This window comes from Triturus cristatus, chromosome 2_2 (assembly GCF_964204655.1).
Source record: "Triturus cristatus chromosome 2_2, aTriCri1.1, whole genome shotgun sequence".
NCBI lineage: Eukaryota > Metazoa > Chordata > Amphibia > Caudata > Salamandridae > Triturus > Triturus cristatus.
In genome coordinates this window covers 96,699,507-96,725,439 of record NC_140582.1, presented here as the reverse complement: position 1 = coordinate 96,725,439, position 25,933 = coordinate 96,699,507, and the positions used below count along the sequence as shown (strand labels likewise).

The 25,933-nt window shown below is 42.7% G+C and overlaps 1 protein-coding gene across 1 annotated transcript in view; it reads left to right on the top strand.

Moving 5' to 3' along the window:
- MELK (maternal embryonic leucine zipper kinase) overlaps positions 1-25,933 on the top strand; it is a 196,000-nt gene that overhangs the window by 55,167 nt on the left and 114,900 nt on the right. The window contains exons 8-10 of the mRNA XM_085641101.1: positions 1,800-1,898; positions 11,646-11,714; positions 18,534-18,632. Coding sequence (XP_085497227.1) covers positions 1,800-1,898; positions 11,646-11,714; positions 18,534-18,632 — 267 coding nt within the window. The remainder of the gene's footprint in view (positions 1-1,799; positions 1,899-11,645; positions 11,715-18,533; positions 18,633-25,933) is intronic.

The window sequence follows — 25,933 nt, the reverse complement described above, 5'->3', positions numbered from 1 at the left end:
TCGTGCAAAAACTGTTCCCCTGGACATCCTACATGAACTAATTTAAGGGGTGGACAAGTGTCACGTTGGCATGCTTGTTCTGCTCCATGTCTCTGCAGCTTGAAACTCTGCACCTTGCTAAATTACCACAGCAGCTCCAAACATTTATAGGACAATCGGGGACAATTGGAATGCCTTTGCCATGTTTCTGAGGGAGTATATTTTGGTGGCACTGGGTACAATTGCATCTTGACTGGGTGCAGTTTGTGAGATACAGCAGGATTTCCCTCTATTTTATGGCTTATCTAACCTCTGTATGTGGCCTCTTAACATTCTGTATAAGTAAGTTAACGCTTCTAAAATAGTAGTTCTGCTTTTTCGACCAGCCCTCCTCACAAAACGACCATAAATGACTGCAGAATGGGCACAAGGTAATGTAATCTGCTTTTGCCACTCTTTCAAAAGCAACTTGCTACTCCACGGCCAACATTTGAAGATCCTTTACATCCACCACGTGTATGCAAACCAAATTGTGTGTTCGTTGAATGCTGCTCTTTTCTAGTACAAGAATGAAGGTATAAAACAGTGTACCATTTACCAAAGCTAAAATCAACAATATTGACAAACGCCAATAACTGGACAGTTAGATGGAAATAATGAGCCAAGTTTGTAATGACTTGGCCCCATGGTCGACCAGTGGCATTATCGCTGACCTCCCAAGTTATTTTTGCACTAGTTTTCAAATTGCAAACTATGATCCTAATACAAGATGCCCATCTCAAACCTCTTCCTAGTTAAAAACCACAAAAAATACAGTAGTGCTCAATAGAATAGAGATCAGCCGAGAAGCCAGTGAAAGTCTGACCACAGTTTAATATGAAAAGATGCACAGCTGCAAAATTGTTTCTGATATCTGGCTTTGGTGGACCAGTGCTCTGCTGGTAAAGCCGTCTTTGGAGCGTGTATGCTATCCAGTATGAAGGTTCACACTGCCTTTTATAGGTTTTCAGTACATTGGAGTAAAGGGAAGCAAAGCAGGTTGTGCAACTCATACAGTTAGGCATATCTGATACAGAGCAGGTCTTTCTCGTGAAAACACAGCTATGTGTCCATGAAAGGTTTCAAAACACGGGACGGTAAGTGCTTGTTCCGGCTAGATTAAGTCAGCCAACGTTGACCATGAAGTTCTGCTTCTGAACAGCGAGGCCAAACGTGGAGCACAGAAACATGGGAGACAAGCCAAAGTGCACAGTTTAAGTGCGTGTGATGGGCACCTTTGAAGTATTAGTGGAACTGAAGGAAAATTTATTTTACAGTAGAAGAACCTTCTAAACACCAAAAAATTCCTTAGTTCCTCTGTGCATGACGCAGATTAGTATCTGATTCCGGTTTAAGTTATTTTCAAGATCCCTGTTGGAATGAAGGCTCGGCTGCTTCTCTGGCCTTTGGAGGCCACTAAATATGGCTAATGTCTGAAGGTTAAAACTATTGTAGAGTGTCTTCATAATGCATCTGCCTTTTGTGCTGATACGGATAAAAATTGATCATTGTTGGACTGGCCTTTCGAGTTGTCTGGTAGATAGGCAATGCCAAATAGGTGAGCTTGAAGGGTCCAGTTTGTACCCTGTATTTTGGTAATGAAGGTACGCGCTTGCTGTTTCAAACTAGCCCATCTGGTAGTCCCTGAAATGCCGGTTCCTCACAAAAGGTGATTTTAGCTCCTACTTGTGTGAACTAACAGCTTGTATTGTGTTTGAGAACCTTTGCATCTACCCTGTTTATCTGTTTGCATTCACTGAAATTCTGTGCCTTGTTTTTAGGCCGATATTTGGAGCATGGGAGTGCTGATGTATGCACTGATGTGCGGATACCTACCTTTTGATGATGACAATGTCATGCTGCTCTACAAGAAAATAATGGTTAGTATATATGGACTTGTATGTCAGAGAAATGTTTTGGTATGCTTTAAAACTTGCTGCTGAGAAATCGGGAATGGTCTGAAAAAAGCAGCGTTTGTTTATCTATTCAGAGTTAGAGAAGTACTTGTTAGAAATATGCATCTCTTAAGAGTTAAATGTTCTTAAATGGGCAACGCTGACAGAAGAATTTAATTACAGGGCCACCCGTGTTTATTTTTTATTTTTTTAACTAAAATATTCTAGGTACAAATTAGACCATATTTCTACAGCATATTCCATTAGGCTGTTAATCTTCCAAATTTCCGTGCCTTGTCATACAGAACTGAAGTTTCACTTTTCCATGCTTTGGCGGGAGTCATCTTAAATTTATAATAAAAGCGCTTTTGTGTGTTTTTTTTTTTTTTCTTTCTTTTTTTAATGTTTTTTATCATAAATTCTCTGAGGAACCGATGAACAGTAGGACTTGTCAAGAAACTGTTTCTCGTAGGAATGCTGCGATTACTTTCAGATAATCTTCACCACAGTTCCTTCTACTCTTAGTTACATTAAGGGGGGTTGCATGTGCAAGAGTCCATTGTAGCTCTTTTTGAGCTTAATACTAAAAGGAGTCGCCACATATTTCCATTAAGATCTTGCCTCTTACTGTTTGGGATTCCAAGAAGTACTTTAGTCTGAAGACAAGCTGCAAACCTGGTGGAACAGCAGATTCCACAAGAGTAAGGAGCAGTAGCAAGACTTTAATGAAGAATGCCAGTGAATACCTTGAATATTTTTCCTTCATCCTACTCTCTCAATCTTAATGAGGATGTGATCAGGCAGCACCGCTTCAAACGGTGCCTTTTGATATTAGCCTGTTCTTTGCAAACACCTCGCATATCAAGGACTTAATTCTTTCCTTACGCCTTGTTCTTTTTTTAAATAGAAAAAATAAGAATTTAGTACCACATGATTGGCTAGAGGAAAGTGTCCACATACATGATGGTATGAGTTTTGATGTAATCTTCCTTTTGTTTAGGTTTTTTTAACAACTGTTTTTGCTATCCGATGTAATTGATGTATATTTTCTGTGCAATATTTTAATAAATGATATAGCTTTGTATGCTCCTGTGTACTTGTGTTTCTTCCCAGTTTGCACATAGGCTATATGTATGAATTTAATCAATTACGTAATTGATCCACCTAGGGGACTTGAAATCTTTTTCTGTTATTTACATGTTGCATGACATGGAAGACGTGAGCAAACCATAGTGGGCATGCTCATTAAACATGGCGTCAAGACGGAAGTCCTGCATTCCAGATGTAGTATAAATAAATCTAGCGCATGCCATACATTTCATTTTTATTCCACATTCTAGTAGTTAACTGTAAAAACACATTGAAGAATTGCTCACATCAAACCAGCACAGCAAATGGAAACTGCATCTGAAATGGCAGTATGCCAGAGTTGTTTCTTATCAGATGTACCTATGTCTGGGCGCAGTGGAATTTCTCTAGCTGGTCAGACAAGTACAACCTACATTCTTAAGGGGACAGTGTTTATCTAACACTAGGTGCACTGGCAGGAAACTTTGACGTGTCCCTTTTGGGTACCAGGTTAAACAATGTTAACACCAGCCAAATAAACTAGAAGGGCATTCTTGTGTTTTTTCTTCCTTGTTGTCAAAACGGAGGTAAAAAGCAGGCACCAACTAGTCGATGTGAGTCCTCGGGCAGAAACTGTAAATGTCACAATTTTGGGACCTGCAATTTCCAGGCCTTTCTTTTCAGTGCACAGATGTCAGGGAACCGTGTGATGCGATGTGGATCACACTGCCAGAGTCGCTTGTTTTAGGGATGTTTTTCTGGTAGAAAAGGTGTTGTTTTGTTGTTGTTGCAGTTTTTACTTTCTGTATCTAATCAACTGGCCCAGATTTCCAACTGATTGACCCAAGTGTAATGTAGGTTTGTATAATTTGGCGAGACATGGGAACGAGTAAAATACGTTTTACCTTCATTTGCAGGAATTGTGCGCAGGTATTGGCCTACGTTAATAGGTGTTATAATGTATCTGGAGGCTAAAGATTGTGATGATGGGCTTGCCTCAATCTACTGTCTGCAAGCTGAATGGGCATTATGTGACCTCTCAGTTTTTCTAGGATATTCCATATTGTACAATAATTCATACTGTAAAGAGTCCCCACATTTAATGGAGGATTATGAAGATGGAGAACATTTACGGCTTTTGGAATGGATTGAGAGACCGGTTTGATTTTTGGATCTCTTGTTTCTTATGTAGCCGAAATGGAGATGGGAAGTAGGCTCTATTTCCTCCTTCCCCTTAGTAAATTTAACCTGTAAATGTATAATTTCGGTATGAACTGTAATGGGCGAATTCTTACCTCAAGACCTGGCTCTTCGACTAAACCCAGCAACCCAGTGCCTGGATACCTTCAAGGGTGATGAGCTGCACTTTGCAATTACTGTTTGATTGATTACCTTTTGCATTGGTTTTTCAATTTATAAATCTACTCTGAAATAAATAAAACATGCCATTCCACTTACTCATAAGGCTCTGGCACTTCAAAATTATGATATAATTAAACATATTACCATGAAAACAATCCCTGCAGGAGGAAAAGTAAGACCTGTATTTGCTCAGCATGCTTCCCTCGAAGATGGTATTAGAATGAAAAGGGGAGGAAGCCAAAGGTAATTCCTTTTCGATGTCTCCTATTCTGTGAGAAACTATTGAAATAACACTTCACAGCCTTCAGTGAAAACTGAGGCTATTACATATACCCACACAATATAATGATCTCAGTCTCCGTCAAAAGCAAGCCATCTGGTTTGTGGGACCATTTGAAGACTGTTGAAGGCACCTTTGTGAAATTTCTTGATAAATGCAGCATGTAATGCATTAATATCGTTCATGGATTCACATGTGGCCACATGCTTTTACCAGTCATAGTTGTGCTTGAAAATGTGGATCTGGCCTCTGGAGGTCCTCTCCAAATTACTTACGACATGGATAGTTTAGTGGATTATGGCCTCAATTAAGAAAAAAAATTCTGTTGCGCTGTATTACGATGTGTAGTACCTCCTGTTACCACACAAGGGAATTATGTATTGCTGTGGATTTTAATAAACCCAGTTTCTACTGGGTGTGATAAAATCTGCATTCTATGGATACATTTTTGCAGATCAAAACTTTCTGACATTTACCTGGGGTGAGAATATGCCCAGTAAATAGCAGAACATGTGGACATTGGGGCAGTATATTTGAGGGCACGACTTGGAAAAGGTGATAATTACTGCACCCAGTAAAATGTTAACACAGCAGTGTCACACTTTATTGCGTGTGGTAGCTATTGCACTTAACACTGGGATACTGCTAATTGAAGCCTATGTGTTACTTGTATATTGCGATGTTAAACAAAACCTGTCTCGTAGCAGGGAATGATTCCTAAGCATGCAGCTCTAAGAAATAATAGAGTTTTTGAATACCTTGAGTTACTTACAGTTGAGTGACCTGTTATTTCATCATGCTGATCTTGAAACAGCATGATTGCCTGCAAGAGAGCCCCTCTGCTTACAACCTTTGATATCGAAAAAGATTCAGGATGTCAAGGCTTCAGCTTGAAAGAGGTAGGCTCTAAATGTTTTGTCTATTAGAAGGCCATGGACTACCTTTCTGGCTTGAATGCAGCCTGCTCTCGTGGAAGGAAATGTTGAGGACCATGTTGTATAGTAGATTAGTTGGTTATCATATGGGAATAAGGGTATGTTTCTACAGTGCATGGTAAGGGGGGTGGCATTGTGATGTCAATGTGGAACTTTGTAGAGGGAGAATTCTGGGACATTTGAAGGCGATAGAGAGATCAGTTGGGTGCGGAGCCAAGTTTGTTACCCTGCAAGGTTTCTACAAATACACTACTCTACAAACTGTGTTGGATTATTGCTACACAGAATTGGCGACGAGTTGACCTGACAAGAGGACCATCGTGCCTGTACAGGCTGCCACGTACCTGTTCCTGTTGAGTGGTATTGAAAAGCAACTGGCATCAATGGGTGCAGTATGACCTTACTGAAGATATCCTCCTGATTGTGCTGATTCTGCGAGTCGATCTCCGAAATCTGACACTGAGCAACTCTGAGTGAACTTGATCGCAGGTAGACCGACAAGGAGCACTGCACCGCCATATTGAATTGGGCAGGGATTAACTCAATCGCTGGGGAACCAGCAATGGAGGTGCAGCCATTTTGTATTTGGCCAGCATCCAGAGTATCGCTACCATTTTGGATTTGGCAGTCATCTGCAATTGGCACCGCCATTTTGATTCGGGCGTAAACTGGAAAGAACCTCTACGAAACTCCAGCTCAGGTTTGGGTGGAAATTGCAAGGAGGTGACGCCGCCATTTTTAATTGGGCCTAAATCGTGTCAAAGCAGCCATTTTAACGAGTATATTAAAAGCGTTTACATCGTAAACAGTATCGATTGGATATGGATTCTTCACACCACTGACACTGCTTTAATTGTACAAGCAGACTGTACCTGAAAAAAGTGCTCCTTTTAAGTAAGTGTGAAGTACCATACCCTGTATTACCTTCCAACAAGGCTGAACAGTGTGATACATGTGTGTAGATCATTTTTCTGCTATGGCCACTTGGAATCTCACACCACCACAACCTTTTTATAGTAGTGTCAGGGAAGCTTTCTATTAATTGGGAGGAATGGAGAGAGTATTTTTCAAATTACATCTCTACATTTGAGGATGATGAGGCTTCTACTCCTTGGGAAAAATAAATATTGCTCCATTGTCTTGGATCATGGGGGGGGGGGGGGGCGGTTGAAGATTTTTATTTGCATATATAAGCAGAGGGCCAAAGGTCAAGGGGCGCATTTACAAATGCTTTAGAGGATTTGAATGCAGACTTTGAACCCACAGTAAGCATGGGAATTGACCGGTACAAATTCTTCCACAGGAAGTAGGGTAAAGAGGAAACTATCAAGGATTTTGTTGCATCCTCAAAAAAAGAATTGGCATTGACCTGCCGATTTGGAGTTCTCAATTACTAGCTTATTCGCAATCAGATTGTCATGCATGCGGCTATTCCCTAAATCCAGGAAAGTCTTTGGGCAAAAGGTGATGTTCCCTTGCAGGAAGTGATCAATAGTCAAACGGGCAGAACTTACTTAGAAGGTGTACCAAAGCGGTTCTTTCTGAGCAAAAAGAAATCTGCGAAAGATACTGAAACATTTACCTAAGTAAATGCAAGTACTTGGAATCCGGCGACTAATTAGGACCATAGGAAGAAAACAAAAGAAATGGGAAAAACTTTGCATAACGAGAAACTGGTATATAATCTACAAGATGAGAAATGCTATAGATGTGGCAATAGTGGCCATTTGCAAATCACAAAAGCTGTCCTGCATGTAAACAAAAATGTTCTGGCTGTGGCATTATGGGTCATTTCTTCAAGGTGTGCAGTAGGAGGAAAGATAATATGATGCAAATTTTGAAGCCGAATGAAGAGGTCAAGAGTCGTAGGATTCAGATAGAAATGACACCAATATGTGTGTGCTGAATATTCGTGAAGAAACGGGAAACCTGGTTTTGGAGGTGCAGACTTAATCAACGTTGGAGAGGCATCTGGGGGTTAAAACACCTTCACACATCGATTTTGGAGTGACAAACTACAATTTGTGGCCGACTACCCATACACCATTTTAAATAAGGATCTATGGACTGACAAATTTGTTCCCACCTTAGGAGAATTTCTTGATCCACTTGACATTTCACACAAAAATTACACAGGCAATAATATTGGCATGGTGGGTTTTAGGAAATGACGTTTTAATTTTAAGAACATGCAGAGTGTAAGTTGTATGTTTTTAGGGAAGGACCATCTGTCTTTGGGTGGAAAGATGTTGGATACTTGAGGATAATTTCATATCCCAATAATCCTGAATCCATTATGATTGTGCAGTCCAATTGTTAATGGAGTAGTTGATTTTGAAAACATTTCCTAATGTCTTATCAAGTGCGATTGGGGAAACGTGAAGGGTTCCAACACAGAATTGTAAAGAAGGAAGCTATTATACCGTGCATCTATAAAGTGAGGAATTTCCCCATAGTGGTGAGAATACGTTTCAAGGGAGTTGGATAAACTGCAATCTGCTGGCATAATTGACCCTTCGAGTCTTCTGATTGGCTATACCCATTATTAGTAGCCTTGAACCCAAACAGGCAGTTGAGGCTATGTGTGGACTTGAGGGATTTAAATAAGAACATCTTAGTTGATCAATTACCTTTTATGAGAATGAACGAGATGTTATCCATGACCAAGGGTGTTAAGTGGTTTAGCACCATTGATCTGAGTGCAGCCTACCACCAGGTTCTGTTGCGCCCTGATAGCAGAAGATTGACTGCGTTTGCCACACCATTTGGTTGCTTCCAGTTCTTTAGGGTACCTTTTGGAGTTGCATCATCTGCTGCCATGTTTCAAATATTGATGCACAAGTTGCTTAATGGGTTGTGGATGGTCCTGTTTTTTCAGGATGACATCCTAGTCCTGGATAAAACTAAAAGAGCGCATGATCAGAAACTCAGGAGTTGGAGATTTTGAACAAAAAAGGTTTTGCCACAGAGCTAACTAAATGTGAGATTGCGAGAGGGCATAAAACCCGAAAATGACTTGGTAGAAGCCATAAGTAATTCTGTCACCTAAAAAGGATGATGTGCGGGCATCCTTAGCCCGAGCTGAGTACCTCTCCAAGTTTGTTAGCAACTTCTCCAATAAAACGTACCCAATAAGGAAGCTTCTAAAAATGAGCACAAGTTTTGAATGTTCTGATGAATGTCAGAAAGCATTACAAAGTTGAAGGAGGATACATGGAATTCTCTGCCTTTACAGTGGTTTGATACAAACATTAAAACCATTGTTACAACGCATGCTAGTTGAAAAAATTGGGGGTGGTGTTAACCCAGATAGACTCCAATTGGGAAGAAGTTGTGGTCGCTTTTGCATCCTGTGCGCTATCTCATCTCCAACAGCTCAGTATTTAGTCATAGAACAGGAGGCGTTTGCTTGTGTATGGGGCCTTGAGCACTTTAGACAGTGTGTGGGGGGTACCTTTCTGATGTTCCAGAGTGATCATAGAGCCCTCGCAAAGGTACTGACCATGAAAGGTATAGTCCATGCATCCCCACGTTTGGCATGTTTTTCATTGAGGTGATTAGGATACAACTATATTGTCCAGTATGTACCAGGGGTAAAAAATAGAAAAGAGAACCATTTGAGTCTGTTCCCTCTACTGTTAAAAGATGTATCTGAGAGAACTTGAGAAATATTGTGTTGCAGATGTACATGAGGATGAAATGATTAGAACGTGAGCGGAATGGATGAGTGTGCAAAAGAATGATGGAGAAGTAGATTGTTGGGGGATAGGCTGAGAAGAAACTGTAGATCTCAGAAGGAAACCACTAACTGTGCCCTGAAGGTAATTTAGAAATTGTAAACACCAAGGCGAGAGTGAAACACTCGTACTGGTGGGCCGGTATGGATAGGAACATTGAGGTGGTTGTAAGAGAGAGTGTATTGTGAAACGAGCTGGATAAAGCCAGTACTACTAAAGACCCCCTTTATGTCATGTGAGTGCTCTGAGCATGCCTTGGGGGAGGGGGGATGAAATTGGAATAGACTTGATGTGAATTATAAGGGAAGAGGACACGCACGTTTATTATGGTTCTAATAGATCATTTCTCGAAATGGCCTGAGGTAGAAATTGTTTCCAGGGCAGACTCAGAAGCATTTGTAAAATTCCTTGAAGGAGTCTTAATGAGAAAGGGACTACCTAAAACTGTACTTGGTAATAACGGTCCGCAATTTGTGTCTGAGGTTTTCGAATCATTTGTGAAAAAGAATGGTATTCTGCATAGAACTACCTCTGTGTACTATACTGCCATTAATGGTGCACTGGAGAGATCAAACAGCATGATAAAAGGCACCACACAGCTTGCTGTTAATGCAAGTTGGAGAAGAGAAGCTATGCTCATGGTGTGGGAATATAGAATCACTCTTTATGACACTACAGGCCATAGTCCTTTTGAGTTTGAGAGGCAGGATGGCAATTACTAATCCTAATTTGGGTTGGATATCCGAGTCAAGGAGGGTTGATTGGTTTCCCACTGCGGTAAAGAGCAGATTGTTCAGAGCTCAAAACCTGCACAGAGTATTTTGATTGTAAGCATAAGTGCAAACAGCGTACTGGGAAGATTGGAAAGTGTGTGAGAGTGAAGAAACCTGGGTTGATTGGAAATGTAGAGCAAATTTTCAAAACCTTTACAAGTGAAAATAGTATTTTTCAATTCACGTCTCATGAGGAACTGTAAAGTGTGGCATTTGAGTCACATTTCATTGTGTAAGAAGAGCTATGTAGACATTGATTCCCTGCCGATATCATTTCTGATTGGCCTTCACAAGAAAATTGTGATGTGGAGGATAACAATCCAGAATTAGCAGTGGGTAATAGAAATGTGCGTTTTTCATATATCCCATTTTCCTACTTCCTTGGAGCAAACTGAGTTGGAGATGGACAGCCCATACGGTGATTCTACTTCTCCTGAGCAATGTGGAACGAAGACGGGGAGTCAACGTGTTGTACCCGATCAAGGGGAGTGGGGGGTATGTGGACAGTTTAGTAGGTGTTTAAAGCAACCATACCGACTCAAACATTACATTTGTGAGTAGTAGTATTCTTTTTATTTGTTCTCACAATTGTACCAACTATAATCATCACTGATGTATATTGTTGGAATGTTTGTTTACTATATGGGGGTGTTTTATAGTCGATGAGTTGGTTATCATATAAGGGAATGTTTGTACAGTGCATGGTAAGGGGTATGACATGGGTGGCATTGTCATGCCAATGTCTAACTTTCTGGGGGAGAGTTCTGACAGTTTATGTCAATGTGGAGATCGGTTGGGTGTGGAGCCCAGTTTGTTACTCTGCTAGGTTTCTGCAAATAAACTAATTATCAACAAATTGTGTCTGAGTATTGCTACAGACCAGCATCCCATCTGGCTGAAAATCTCAATTGCCTACTATGATTGGCATAGAATCGCACTAGATTTACCTCCCGTCTTGTCGTCGCTCTTCAGTTTCCATAACCAGTCAGTGCTCTTGCAGTGTTGCACACGCATCCAACTCATCTGGATAAGATTTAGTGAAATGAACTGTTAGCACCTGTTTTGGGTGGACTGAAGGTGATAGATTGGTCCTGAACAAAATGCAAAAAAATGTTTAGGCCATCCTAGAGGTTACTGAAATTATGAACTGCCTATTCTATAGACCACAGTATCAATATGTTTCTGTTCAAGCGCCTCACTGCGCATTAGCATTGCACATTAAAATATGAAACCGTTTCTAGCCCACTGGCATCAATCATGGCTATTGATATTTTGTGGGTTTTTGTTTTTTGGTTTTTTTTCGTTTTTTTTTTAAAATTCAAATGTTGAATTGTTACATTTTAGTGCTGTCCTATTAACCTATATGTGCCAGTCTCTCAATGCTAAAGCCGTGGTGTAGATGCCTGCTTTGCTTTAAAGTGTAATTTTGTGATGCCATTTTTGGGCCATAGTGTTCGGTGACTGTAAAGCATATACTCTGTCTCTCCTTTAAAGTGCATTAGGTCAAGTTTAGGCAATACGCACTCCAAAGCTGTGACGTTCTGAATACCTATGCTTTTTATAAAACTCTTTTTCAGAGAGGAAAATATGAAATTCCGAAATGGCTTTCACCTGGCAGTGTGTTACTACTCGGTCAAATGTTACAGGTATGTATTATCAGGAATTGTATCTTTCTGGTTCCGTTTTTAATCTATAATTATTCAAGAATATTCAAGAATATGTTTTTCCATAAAGAAACTACAAGGGTATTGAGATGAGCTGCCTCCTAGAGGCATATAATGTTTCTTGATGATGCATGCTGATTGAGGCCTGTGGAGGTGGCCTGCTTATGTCGATTGTGTGTGCTTGGGGAAGGGGTAAAGATGGAAGTGGGCAGTGGCAACATCGTTGAAGTGCTTGCGCCCATAGCTACGTCTCCATTTTGGGTCCTTCTTGCAGTGGCCAGCATGAAGCACTTCGTCCTAGCCTTTTGTAGAGGGAGGAAAGGAGGAAGCACTGAAAGTGGTCCACCATTTCATATTTCTTAGAATTCTGGAGATTAAGCAGAGTCCTAGCCTTCAAGCGTAGCAGTGTGATCCTTCCCTCTATTTGTTCTTAAACTCCATCTTTCCAGTGTGACCATTATGGTATTGGTGTGTACAGTATCGCATTGTTTACAAAATGCCTGACCTCATTTTTGTGGTTTGAGTAAAAAAAAAAAAAAAGATTTGCTTAAAGCCTGCACTGCATTAACTCTTCGAGCCCCAGCCTAGATCAAAATTAGGCTAGCGGATTTCTTTAACTGTATGGTTGCACAGTAAGAAGCACATTTGTGAATGTTTAAGGATTCTAAAAATTCCAGTATTAGTGTTCGGGATTTGTGGGTTGTAGCCAGACTTGGTTATGTTTAAGAATGACCTAGTTACTCTAGAAAGTGGGCCTATGGTTCCAAGGCAACATGCACACTCTTTGCAAGTAATCCAAGATGTAGCTCCAAGCAGTTACGGGCACTTCAACGCTAAAGCTGCACTAAAGATACCGACTGTCTACCCCCACCCCAACAAAACCCTAGTCACTTAATGCAAAGTGATGTGCTCAAATTGGACATCGTACCCTCATTGAGATACAAAATATTGTTTTGACTTCCAAATGTACTTTTAATTAGTAGGTTGAAGCTAGTACTCCCTCTTTTAGGCATTCTTGACCTTTATAAATATAATGTATTCATTCTGGGCAAGCCTAAAATGGCTTCAGTGTTTCTGAATGTATTTATATAATATAGAAACTAAAAAGGAGCTGAAGAGTAGAGTTAAGAGAGGGAGCTCCTAACCTATTGCATGCAAGGGCAGGCGGGAGGAGTGTGGGTGCTATTCAAATGTAGGGTGGTCGGGGTTTTTTGTTCTGCGAACACCAATGCCAAATTAAGAACACAGGAAGCAACTTTGGATGTCTTCAATTGCTTATAAATTCCTAGTACAGCCACCTTCCAGCAGTCTGTCCCGGAACATTTGGTCATCATCCCGAATCAACAAATCACCTTGGTCCAATATGTCTGTAAGCAGTGGCAATCCCAGAGCCATGTGCTTAATAAGCTACTGTGGTGTTGCATAGGGCACGAGTCTGAGGACCCAAAGAATATCCCAGGAAAGACTGTGATGCTTCTTCCGTTTGTGCACATCTACATGCAAGTATACCAACACATTGCAGGTTGGGTTCTATATAAAATGCAAATTGCACTGGATGTTGCAGACTTGAGATAATAAGTATGCCAACCGTATCTTCCTTGGGGCTTTTAATTTTCGTTTGCATGCCTCTAATAATCCCTTATTGAACACTTTAAGGCCTTCCTCGCTGACATCAACCATACTCAGTTTTCTAATAGCCCAACACATATTAAAAGCTCCACCCGCAATCTAATCGTAGCTAAGGGCAACACCATACAACTTGAATCCATAACCCCCTGTGACTGGTCAGACCACTACTTAATCTCCTCACTAATCCTTGAGGGTGTTGACTAGGAAAGGTCAACATCTTAAGCCCAAACAATGGTCCAGAACCTTGAGAAATATTAACCCTCACAATCTAACCTCTACTCATAACATCATGTTTCCTGTAACTAACATGACAAATGAACTTACTGAGCACTACATACCATGTGTGACCAAAACATTGGATATGATCACTGCTAAACAGACAAAAAGAATGCTGTGCCAACACTCTAAACCCTGGTTCAGTGACCGCATCCATGAGGAACGGCTTGCGGAAAGACATGAAGACGCTCTCCTTCCACCTCGCATCTCCAGCACCTGAGGTTGGCAAGAAGATCCTGCAATGAACACTTTCGAAACCCCAAAGCAAAATATTTTAGGGCACATTGCCAAAAATACACCCAAGAGACTTTTCATAATCATCAAACTGCAAACACTGTGCAATTCTAACCTATGTTGGGCAGACATTGGATCCTTGCCAAGTAGTGAGGATTTGTCCTATTTCATTGGAAAGACAAGGAGAATTTAAACTTGTCTTCACTGCGATTCACAGCTACTACCAATGCTGGCCCAGCCTAGACTCCTACCTGTCAAGTAGATAACGGAAGCACTACACTGGCAGGGCTACCCAAAGTAAGGTTGGCCCCTCTAAGGGCAACACTGAACTCACCTGCCAGGCTCATAACTGATTCCAGGAGATTCGACCACATCACCCCTGACCTCAACCATTTAAAATGGCTCCCATTTCAAGATAGAATACAGTTTAAGGTAGCTTGCATGACTCGTAAGGCCCTGCACTACAACACACCTGTCTACCTGGCTAAAAAACTTGAACTATCTGGCTGGAGTCGCTCCTCAAGAAACTCTAACTCCATACTGCTGAAACCACAGAAGTTCAATAAGAAGAAGACTTGCAACCCACTCCTTCTCTGGTCTTGCCCCAAGAATATGAAATGCACTTCCACCTGAAATTAGGACAGATCCCTCATCTTCATTATTCAAAAGAAGTAAAAAAGCTTCTGCTTAATGTTCTCCTTCACTAGGAATACTTTATTATTAGTGATTCTTTATCAACTTGCTTGATCAGTTACATATGGACTCCTTTGGAACATGGATCTACCAAGTTACTGTGTGTTTTTAAGTACCTGTTTGATGTGATTGCATTGCCCCCTCACTTCCCTTCATGCATTTTTGACCTTGTATATTGGACCTGACTGTACTGTGTACAGCGCTATGATATCCTGACTGGTCATGTTCACACATTATAAAACTCTGAAAGCAAATAAATGAATATAGGAAACCTTTCCAGCAGGCTCCAAAGCCCTTTTTGGCTGAGGCTGTGGATCACAGACAGCAGGGGCACCTTGCAGCCCAGTCCCCTGCCCTTCCAGCTGATCAATTTAGTGTCCTTCCAGACACACAGCCATCCTGTCAGAGGCAGGATCTGGGATTTTTTTTCTCTGGGTGGCAAGCATTTTGGACAAGTTGTTCCGGCAAATAGTCCATCGGGTCTGCACCTTACCCCTTCCACCACGTGGCACCTTCCACCATCCATACAAGTCTGCTGACTGAGAACGGGCAGTTTTTTACAGCAGGAAGTGCAAGCTCTTTTGGCCAAAGAAGCCTTAGAGGGTCTCTGCTTCTGAAATAGGTGCTGGCTGTTACTCCTGCTATTTTCTAGTGCCGAAGGACGCAGATTCTTGTCCTAATCTAGACATGTGCCCTCTTAATGCCGTCCTGCGAAAATACAAATTTAAGATGCTCCCCCTGGCCTAGGTCTGGTCTGCCCATGATCCTGGAGACTAGATGGTATAACTAAACCTGCAGGACGCTTATTTCCACATCCCCATCCTCAAGACCGTCACTCTGTGCGGTTCATGCTGGGGCAGGAGCATTTTCAGTTCAGTGCTCCCCTTTGGGCTCACTGGTGCCCCTTGTGGGTTCCCAAAAAATGATGGTGGTTGCAGCGCAGGGGGTCCCAGTCTTATCCACCTCAACAACTGACTGCTGAAGATGGGCTTGCCTCTGACTGCTGTCACCTACCTCCAGACTATGGTGACACTCTTCAATACTGTAGGGCTTCATTATCAGTGTGCGAAAGTCTCACCTGACTCCTTTCTAGTCCTTCTCGTTCATCGGAGCTGTTCTGGGTATGGTGCAGTTTTTGTGCCTTGATCCCTGAGAAGAGTCTCCAGGGTATTTGGGGTATTATGCAGAGGTTTCAGTCTCTGTCTTTGATTGCAGTGAAGATGTCTGAGGCTGCAGGGGCTATGGGCCTCCTGCTGGTGAAATATGTCAGATAGCATATGTGGTCCCTGTCAACACAGCACCAGGGAGTTCTGCCCAATCGAGTCCTGATTTCAAAGAATAATGCAAGAGACCTGCAGTGGTGGTTGCTGGACCGTGATTGGGTCAGCAGCAGACCTCTCTCTTTAGTTCATGCTGATTTGACCGTGGGGACAAATGCATTACTTCTGAGTTAGGGAGACCATCTGGTAGCAGTGGAGAGCAGAGGCATCTAATCTCCAGCAGAAGCCTGACTCCACATCACCCTACTGGAGTTGCTGGCCATCTGATTGGCTGAAAGCCTTTCTGCTGTCCATCAAAGTGAGGCTGGTTCAGATGCTCGTGGACAACTCCACTGCCAAGTAGTACTACAACAAGGAGGGCGGGGTTATGTACAGTCAGGAGGGACTACATCTCTGGTAGTGGCTGGATCACCAAGGTATGTTCCCGGTGGATCACTACATGGTGGGAACTTTACACACCAGAGTGGATGAATTCAGCCATCTGCATCTAGCAGATCACGAATGGCAGCTATACCCAGAGATAGCGCTGGGTGTCTTCCCAGGGATAGAGCGGGGTGTCTTCTGGGACTGGGGAGAACCATAGCTGATCTTTTTGCCAATGCCAAGAATGGGCAATGTCCGCACTTTTGCACGTTGGTGTTCGTAAGGAGGCTCTTGCTCAGAAGCATTTGGCCTAGAGTGCAGCTCGGGACTCGAGGATGCCTTTCTGCTGACACCTCTCCTGCCGGCTGGATTGGGCAAAGAGGTGGTACACTGAACTCCTGGGCATGAGCATTTGTTCTCTGATCAAGCTACCGGTATGGGAGGATCTTCTGTTGCAGAAGTGTGGTAATCAATCTTCATGCTTGGAGCTTGAGCAGCGACAATTGACTACATTCAACTTCCCTCCTGGAGTTATTTTGGCAGCCAGCCATCACTCTGCAAAATCAGCATACGACTGCTGTTGGCACAAATTTGTGACTTGGTGTGCAGTACTCTGCAGGTTTACCCACTTCAAGCCATTCTATCAGGAGTATTGCTTTTTATGGTGTTCCTAGACCATCAATGACTTATTTTGGGCACAGTTAAATGTTACTTTTCTACTCTTCCAGCTTTTTTGAGGTTTTCAGGTCAGCCCTCATTTAAATTCCCTTTTACGAAGTGAGTTTTGAATGGTTCATAATTAAGGCATCCAGTTTTCAGTTTTTTACAGATTTTATTTACAGATAGAGACCGAAACCAATCTATTTCCCGTCGCTATTTATTTTTAAAGGTGGAAAAAATAAAGAAAATTGTGGTTCTTGTGATTGACTCTCCGTATTGTCCTTCATTAATTCCAGACCAACTGCTATGCAGATAGACACCATGGTGATCTAAAAACAGGACCAGACTACCCTTAAATATATGCATTTAACCTATATTTGTATAGAATGCTAATATTTACCTGTTGGTGTAGTGTTTGGTTAGATTTGGCTGCTTAATTTGCTTAAACGCTGCAGGTATCAAAGTATGAGTGCTTGTTTATCAGTTAAATGTGGAAATATACCGTTTTGCGACTCCATTTATTCTCAAAACAGAAAATGAATATGGATAAATACCAATAAAACGACCAAAAATAACTATGGATAAATACAGATGGAAATGCTTAGCAAATAAAAGCAGGAGCCCTAATTATAATGTTTGTTCCTACCTACGCCTTTCATCATGCCCCAGTTGGATCTTAATGTAGTCCTTTCTAATGTGTACTCTGAACTGCTGCACAGCTGTCTATTGTGACTGGTCACTCTCAAGAAGGTCTTCCTTATCGCCAAACATCGGCGCTGCATGTGAGTGAGCTACAGGCATTCCTCTTCATACGCTGTACATGTCATTCTTTCCGGACAAGATGGTGTTGAGAATGCGAGTTTCTATTTTTCGGAAGATGGTCACTCCTTTTGATACCTGGCAAAACCTCGTGGTCCGGGCATTCTTCGCTCCACCTCACCCCTCCAAAGAAGAAGAGAGACTTCAGTGGCTGGATTCTCAGAGCCCTCCCCTTTTACAGTGATCTTACTAAGGATCACTGTGAATGATCATCTATTGGATTTGTTTGAGCGAAAAAGGAAATTCAATTCAGATAAGCACCATCTCTCACTGAATCATTCCCTACATCAAAGGATGTTGCATGAATGCCTAGACCCTGTTGTCTCAAAGCTCTGAAACTGATTGGGGTCTTTTAAAGCGTGGCTGGGAAACCATTCATATGCTATTCCTGACCTTCCCAGACATTGTGCACTGAAGCCCTTCAAGGTTTATCCGAGTTTTATTCCGGGAAGTGTGCAAACCTTCATGTCTAGGTATTTTGGATGAAATCACCAAATTATGAACTAGAAGGCTGATACAGTTCCTATAATGCCCCAGTTCATATAATGATCCAGTTCATCCGCACAGCACTGATATATGTGCTGTTACCCTTTGCAAAGCGAAGTGCAAGTGTCGTAAGTGCTTTATTAAAACACAGTGGGTGACATGCAGAAGAACTCGTGTGATCAAGTATTTTTTTTGTACTAATAAATTAAAGCAAATAGTACACCCTTAGGTACAGTTCATTGTACTTCAGTTCATTTGCATATATTGTAACATGTATATCTTTGGAAATGTTATAATGCTTTACGGTTGCAAGAGGATTTGTAATGGAGTATTGTTTTGGCATGACCTCATCCTCATCTAGGTGGACCCGAAGAGGAGGATCTCGGTTGGACATCTCTTGAATCACCCGTGGCTTATGCAGGGGTACTCTTGCCCTGTTGAGTGGCAGACTAGATGTCCGGTGAGTTGGAATGTCACTTCAATGTTCTTCTTGGATTTCTGATTCTTTTCTTGTTTATACATCTGTGTTATGTTATAGACTTGTTTTAATACTATTTAATGGAAAATGCGCCGCCACTGGTGGAGTGTCTGGGATTTGACTGCTGTTCTATCCTCTGCATCTGTAAGCATTTTGAGCTTTTCGTGTCCAGCCCTTTCCCTCCGGGAACTCAATGGTTTTGAAATGAATGTAGAGTTGTTTCTTCATCTTGCTAAGTGTATAATAGAAATGGGGCTAGGTGGATGTATGTGAAAGAATGGACTAATTACCACAGGCTTCGACGTAAAGGTTTCCAAACATATTGCGAAATGTAGTATATTCATGTTTTACTGTCAGATCTACTGGTCCCAGTACTATTTAAGGTGGACCTGACTTAATTAACGTATTACCATGTTTCTCTTTTGAGATGTACTTTACTTGTCACAGCCTTGAATAATACATGCATGTGCTTCCCCTTCTTAACAGTTTGCTTACATGTTGTAGAATTTGCATGATAAAAATGCACTTGTGTAAAGTGGGTGTGAAAATTAAATATTTGGAATTCCCACCGAATTCTTTCTAGCAATCACAGCATTCCTGGGCCACGGAGAAGCCCAGCATGTTTAGTGCTGTGAAACGGTCTCCTCTTCCCCACTGTCCCCTTTCCATAGCATTGGGTCGATTTATTAATTGCCTACTTCCCTTTGGCAGTCATTGATCTTCAAACCTGGGGTTAAAGTCACACTATTTCATCGCAGTCTCCAGAGATCTGTACTGTCCTGCCATCTGATATAGTTACCCCAGCCCTCTTGCCCAAGGTTGCTCAGGAAATTAATGAAATGTGTATTGTGTGCTTAATAGGAATGCCTGGACTCCACATCTGGCACGCATCTGGCATGGTAACCTGTATCAGCCCGGATTTTCCGAGTTGACCATCACACAGGATAAAGAAACTGTTTATGATGCAGATATGCCCCTGAAATATGCCTCCCATCATTACTGGTCTATTAGCATCATGGCTGAGGAAGAAACTAACTTGCCGACAGGTCGGCACAGGCTGTTTGAGAGTGATTTGCACACACTGGGCAGAGGGTCCTCTGTGTGAAGCACTTGGTCTGAACTGCTAAGTAATTCGCTAACTTGCCATTCTAATATCTAAATATTCTCCCATCCTGTTATTTACATTGGGTCTGCCTGTGAGATCTCGGGGGAACTCATACGCTACTGTGCTCCGATTGTGACCCTCTCAAACCTTACACCAGTAGTGTCCTGGGGCCACCATACTATTGAACCCCACTAGATCACGGACTACTCCCCTTTAGCACTTGATTCTCTCGGGGTAGCAGAGCAAGTTAATAGACCCTCAATGTTTTCATTTCCTTGAGAGTTCCTATCCACTTCTGTGTGCAAAGATGGCTAGATATTGCCTGGCTGGACAGCTAGGAGGTAATTTACTGGAACCAATGTGTGCTGCCTCTACGTTCGGATTTCTGCATCAAAGCATTTACTAATGGATTGCTGGTTAAAAGTAGTTTAATGTACATTCATTTTACATGATTAGCTTTTGGGTACCTGGGCTGGTTCTTAGCGATGACGTTTTCTACTTGCGAATTATATGATGATTAAACATCAATGCTCTACATTTTTTCCACTGCAAATATGGTATCTTGTACGTAGACTTTTTTATTTTTTTTCTTCTTTTTGAGATTTCAACACACTCTGTGAATCTTTGTAGTATACAGCTGCCCGCTAAAGCCGCACAGAGTATGTTACCCTTGATGTATATAAATGTGTGGCGGCCGGGCACCCTTTTGATTTATATTATGGGAAGTTATTTGAATGTTTGACGGAGGACCTTTTTTATTTTTTTAATAAACCATGTTTACTTTGTATATTGGTGTTTGTCCTGAAATGTAGCACTGTATAATTATTTAGCTCAGGATAATTTAAATATCTATAGATTGCTAATCCGATTTAAGATGGTGGACCCAACATGCCAGGAGGACTAAAATAAACCGGTTACAGATGACAAAGACAGTTTATATAATTGTGGTGACCTTTCGGGAATTAGGAACGCTGTTCATTGAATTGCTTTTTCTGTCCACTGGGTGCCGCTCTTGAATCATGTAAACTGCTTTTTAGGAGCTCTTGCCACCTCTTTTGCCTGTATTCGCAAGTCCGTTCCAAGTAGCCGAAACTAAAATGTTTATTTTGAAGTTCATAATGTATCTTTTTGTATTTCCTGTTTATGTCGTGTATTTCTTTTTAATTATCTGCCTAGGGAAGAGGTGCGGCATCTGTTTTAATGTTCGATATACAAGTACAACTTTGCTTAATTTCAGCCACGGTTGGTTTTGGTGGGACTGATTGCTAGACTTAGTTTTGTTATAAATGTTTTTATCCGGATTTGTTATGCCAGTTTTAGCCATTCAAATCTGAATATCCACCGACCACCTTGCCTGGTAACGGGCTGACCCCTCCCTTTTTTATTTGTATTATATATACCCAGATATTTAAACACAATACAATATATTATTAGATTTTTCAGAGTAAACCAGTTATTACGTTCAAAGTAACACTATCCATATATATACGCTCAGCAGTAATATTTGATGTACTTTATACTTTAAAATAATACAGCAAAATCCTGGTTTGATTAAATGAGATACAGTGTAGAAGTTAATAACTAAATAAAAAAGGAATCCAGCTGGGGTATAAGATACACCTAGGCCTACACTGAAATAATTTATCCACCACAGAATCAAGAACGGTAGAATAAATATAATAGTATTTGCAAAGCTCGGGTGAAGAAGATGTAAAGTACAAATATTAACAAGCCCCAGCCTCAGTTTACACCCCTGTTCCACTACTGCTGTTATTGTCTTGGTTTCTCAAGCCCTTCCTCCACGTATCTAAGGGTGACCATATCGCCTGCCCAAGTTTTCTTGCCCCCCTCCCAAGTGTAGAGCGCAATCTCTTGATTGTAGACTCCCATAAGCCGCGCTAGCCACAATGAAAAGGTAGAGGATCCGAGTCTTTCCATACTGCGGCTATTAATAATCTTAAGACTGCTGTACACATGAATAAAAAGTAATTTTCCGCGGTGTTCAAGCCAGCACAACAGTCATAACCCGATAACATCAGTGTAGAGGATAGGTTAATACTCTTTCCTAGCAACTCCTCTCAAAAATTAGTCGCCTCCTTCTTTACGGGAAGCAATCTATCACAGTCCGAGAACTCTATCGTTGCTGGTCCTTGACCGCATCTTGGGCATCTATCATCTTCCCTCATACCCCAACTAAACAGTTTAGCTGGGGTTAAATAACGTCTTAAAGTGCTGAGCCTTGAGACTTGTTGAGCGGAGAATTTTGCCTGCTATTAACAGGGACATACACACATCTACATCCGGATCATGTAATTTCCCTGCCCATCCCGATTCAGTTTCCTCCAGATCATCCTGGATACTTTTGAGCAAGAGGCCATAAATATTCCTGATCCTGTTACCGCTCCCAGCTACTAGCTCTATTAATGGAATTTTTTCCCCCCGGGGATACCGTTGATCCTTAACCGACAAAGTACACACGGATTTGAACATATTTAAAATAATGCCTGGGCGAGATTCCGTACTCCTGCTGTAAAGCATTAAGCGTGCGTAACTGACCTTCTTCAAACAGGTCGCCTACCCTTGTTAAACCTAGTTGCTCCCATTGCCTACCCATCACGTCATTAAAGGAATGTGGAAGATCTTGTGCATGCCACAGTGAAGTATAATAATTTATTTTGAGAATTGTCAAAGCCTTCTGAACCTTTTTCCATACTTCCCAGGCGCTATACATAACCTTTGATCGGAGCTTCTTATAATAGCTTGGTTTGGTCTGACGCATGAGCACCCCCCTGGCACCCTTTCCAACAGTGAGTTCTGTAGGAAGGTGAATCTGACTAATGGTTGCCCCCAACTTTTTGCCTGGTATTTGAATGGTTTTTGACTAGTCTGGCTGGGATCCTGCTATCCAGGACCCCAGCCTATCTGCTTTCTCCCTAAAACTAATGTGAAGTACCCTAGGTACAAACTAATTGGATGCTGAGGATGCCCTGACAGTCCCTTGTAGATGGTACCCAGGGCATGGGTCCCTCAGTAGGCCTACCAGGGCTGCAGCACTTATTGTGCCACCCTGGGACAGCCATACAAACTGACACCACCAGAACGCTACTGTAGTCTGGGTAAGGTGGTGCTAGCACCCCTTACAGGGATATAGGTACCCTATATCCCACCCCATTACAACACATGTACTCTCTGGATCACCCCTATGGCAGGCCTTGCTAATCCTACAAGGCAGGGTGCTGAGGTATGTGTGAGGGGGAACCCCTACATGAGTAGGGCCTCCCTGCAACCTTCGTAAAACCGTTACTGGGTTGTTTGTAGTGTAGCCATACCATATACTCTTAACCGCATTATAAGTCTATCGCGATAACGCGATAACTTGAGAATGGCTACACAGAACCATATCGTGTTTGGTGTCAAACATGTAGGAATCATACCCCCAGTCCAGCCATGGGCATGAGGGTACGATTCCCCCCTGCTAGAGGGGCGATATGGGAAAAGCGGCAGAATTTAGACACCAATTTAAAAGTGCACGGGTAGCACAAAATGGCTACCACTCACCACCCACACGACTCTGGCTGGCTGTTGCTGTGGAAAATCCCAGCCTCACCAGCTGGACAATAGGGCTCCTGTGGCAGGGAGGTGCTAGTATCTCCCCAGACAGGATAATGTGGATTGGAACAGGGTGGGTGCACCAAATGTCCTTTCAGAGTTGCACGTAGGCAACTGCAGAGTCCTCATTCTGCATACACCGCTTGGAACCGGTTCAGGGGCATCCTGCCCCTCGCCCAGGCGGGAAACACACAAAGGGGAGAGGGTGTAGCCACCCTTTCCCGCCTCACCACTCATTGGTGGACACTACTCTGGACACTCCCCTAATCTTGGGGATAAAAGGGAATAACGTGGCCCCAGAGCCTCAGATTAATCTTGAACTTTACAGTCTTGACCTTCGACTTGCTGCTGCCCAGCTGACGGAAGAAATCTCCCTTGGGGTAAAGGAGTTACCCCCCTGCTTGGCAGGCACCTGAAACACTGCAAGTGACCCGGTTGGAACTTCGCTGCTCCTGTGGACTTCGTTGACTTCCAGCACCCTTGAGGTGGGTTTCCAGCGCATCCCAGAGGCCAGTGAGTGTGCTCAGCAAACCTGAGTACCGTGGGCCGCGTGGGTGCCGAGATCCCCAATACCCCAGGACACCGGCCACCTCTTGCGTAGCACACGACCCCGACCAGTGGGGAAGTTGTGCTTTGGCCCGTTTACGAGCCAACCACTCTACAGCAATTGTGCCAAAGACCAGCGCCCTAGCCCCCTCCGGTGGCCCGTGGGTGCCCTTTTACGCACTCCAAATTGCCGCCTCCCGCGGTCCCTTTTCTCTCGACTCATGGGCCCTAGCGGAGGTCTATTTCCACAATCCAGAGTTCCCTTGGTTGCTCCAGGCCTGCTCTACCGTCTCCTCGAAGGAGACCTCTCCCAGACCTCGTGGGTCTGCACTGTAGCAGATTTGTTCATCTTGCGTGGGTTGCGGTTGCCAAGGCTTAGTGGATCCAATCCGGACACTAACACACCAGCAACCCTCATCCGACGTGGGACAGTCGCCCTCCAGAAGCTGGCCTTCCTTGAAGCCTCCGGGAGCCCGTGGCTGCAGATCCAAGCTACACCACTTTCCACCTGAAGCACCCGACATCGAAGGGGTCTTTGCTTTGAGCCTCCTGGTCACTTTGCCGTGACCCAGACTCTGTCCCCTCTGCTTTCAGGTTCTTCTCTACAATCTTCACATCTTTGATCTTCACGGAATCATCAACGCTTTTGGCTAGCAGAACTTTTGACTATTTTCCCATTGAAAATCAGCCCGCGACCCGACAGCAGAAACTACCTATGCACCCGGCTTCCCTGGGGCAGGTAACAGTGGTACCTCAGTACTCTCGTGGTAGTGGGCTCTTCAAAAGCTTAAGTCTAAAGTTTTAACTTTGTACTCCTGCTAGAAGTATTTTTAAACTATTTATTTCCAACCGCGACATTCTCCATAGGCTATAATAGAGATCCCGATAGCAGCTACTTCCACTGCACGCGCCTCCCGTGGGTCCCCTTCCTCATAACTTGGGGTGGATTCTAAAGGGGCCAGCGATCCTAAATGCCCTAGGCATTGCCTGTAGAATTGTCGTGGTTCTTATACCACTTTTTTAGTATATGGTTTGGTCCCCCCCCGGGGCCCAATGTTAATAGTGCTATTTATTGTATCTATCAATGCTTGTTTGAAATTGTAACTTTGCCACAGCTTCATAAAGAGACTGTGGGATTCTGTCTAGAATAAATACATATATTTTATATATATACCTGTGTGGACTACTCTTTCATTTGGTTATTCAAGAGGTTATTATGGTAAAACAATAAGCTTAACACCATCAAGACTTAGCCTGAAGGCTGCTCTCCACAGCTACCACTAGGATAGCTTTCTATAAAGGTTGTCCTAAACCTATCATCAATAAGAGTCGAATTGGACTGGTGCAAGGTGTCCCTATAACTAGGAGACAGCATATGCCAGGCCAACTTCTCACAAGTTCAAATATAGTCTGGATCTTATCCATCCTCCATATCTTGGCTCGGGGAGGAGCTGAATAGAGTAGCCATCTGGTGTAGTAGACCTGCCCAGTGATAAAATCCAATATTAGGGATTGCTAGCTCACTCTGAGACTGCGGAAGTGACATGTATTTTAAAGAGCGTCTAACTTTCCCATACTGCCAGATAAACCTTGAAAAGATACCTTCCAGCATTTTTAGGATTTCTTAATCTATCATAAATGGGATACAGCCGTCACCTACCCAGCCGGACATTGGACATTGGTTTTCACAGTTCTTCACAGGTTTATCTGTCTTTCTCTTTGACTGCTTTGTTCCCCCAGAAGTACTTTCCCCCTTCCAGTCTACCTGACTCTAACTGCAATCCTCTTTTTTTTTTTTTTTTCCATCCCCCCGCCCCCCCCCCACCCCCCCCCCACCTTCCATTCCCCCATAAGATGCGTGTCTTGGCTATACTATGTGCTAATTAACTTATATTATTGTGTAATCTCTTGTTTTTCTCCTAAGCTTATACTTGTAACTGTAACTGATGTAATTTTCGTAACCTGTAACCCGCTGACCCTCATGTAAAGCGCTCTGATACCTCCGGGTCTAGCCAGCGCTATA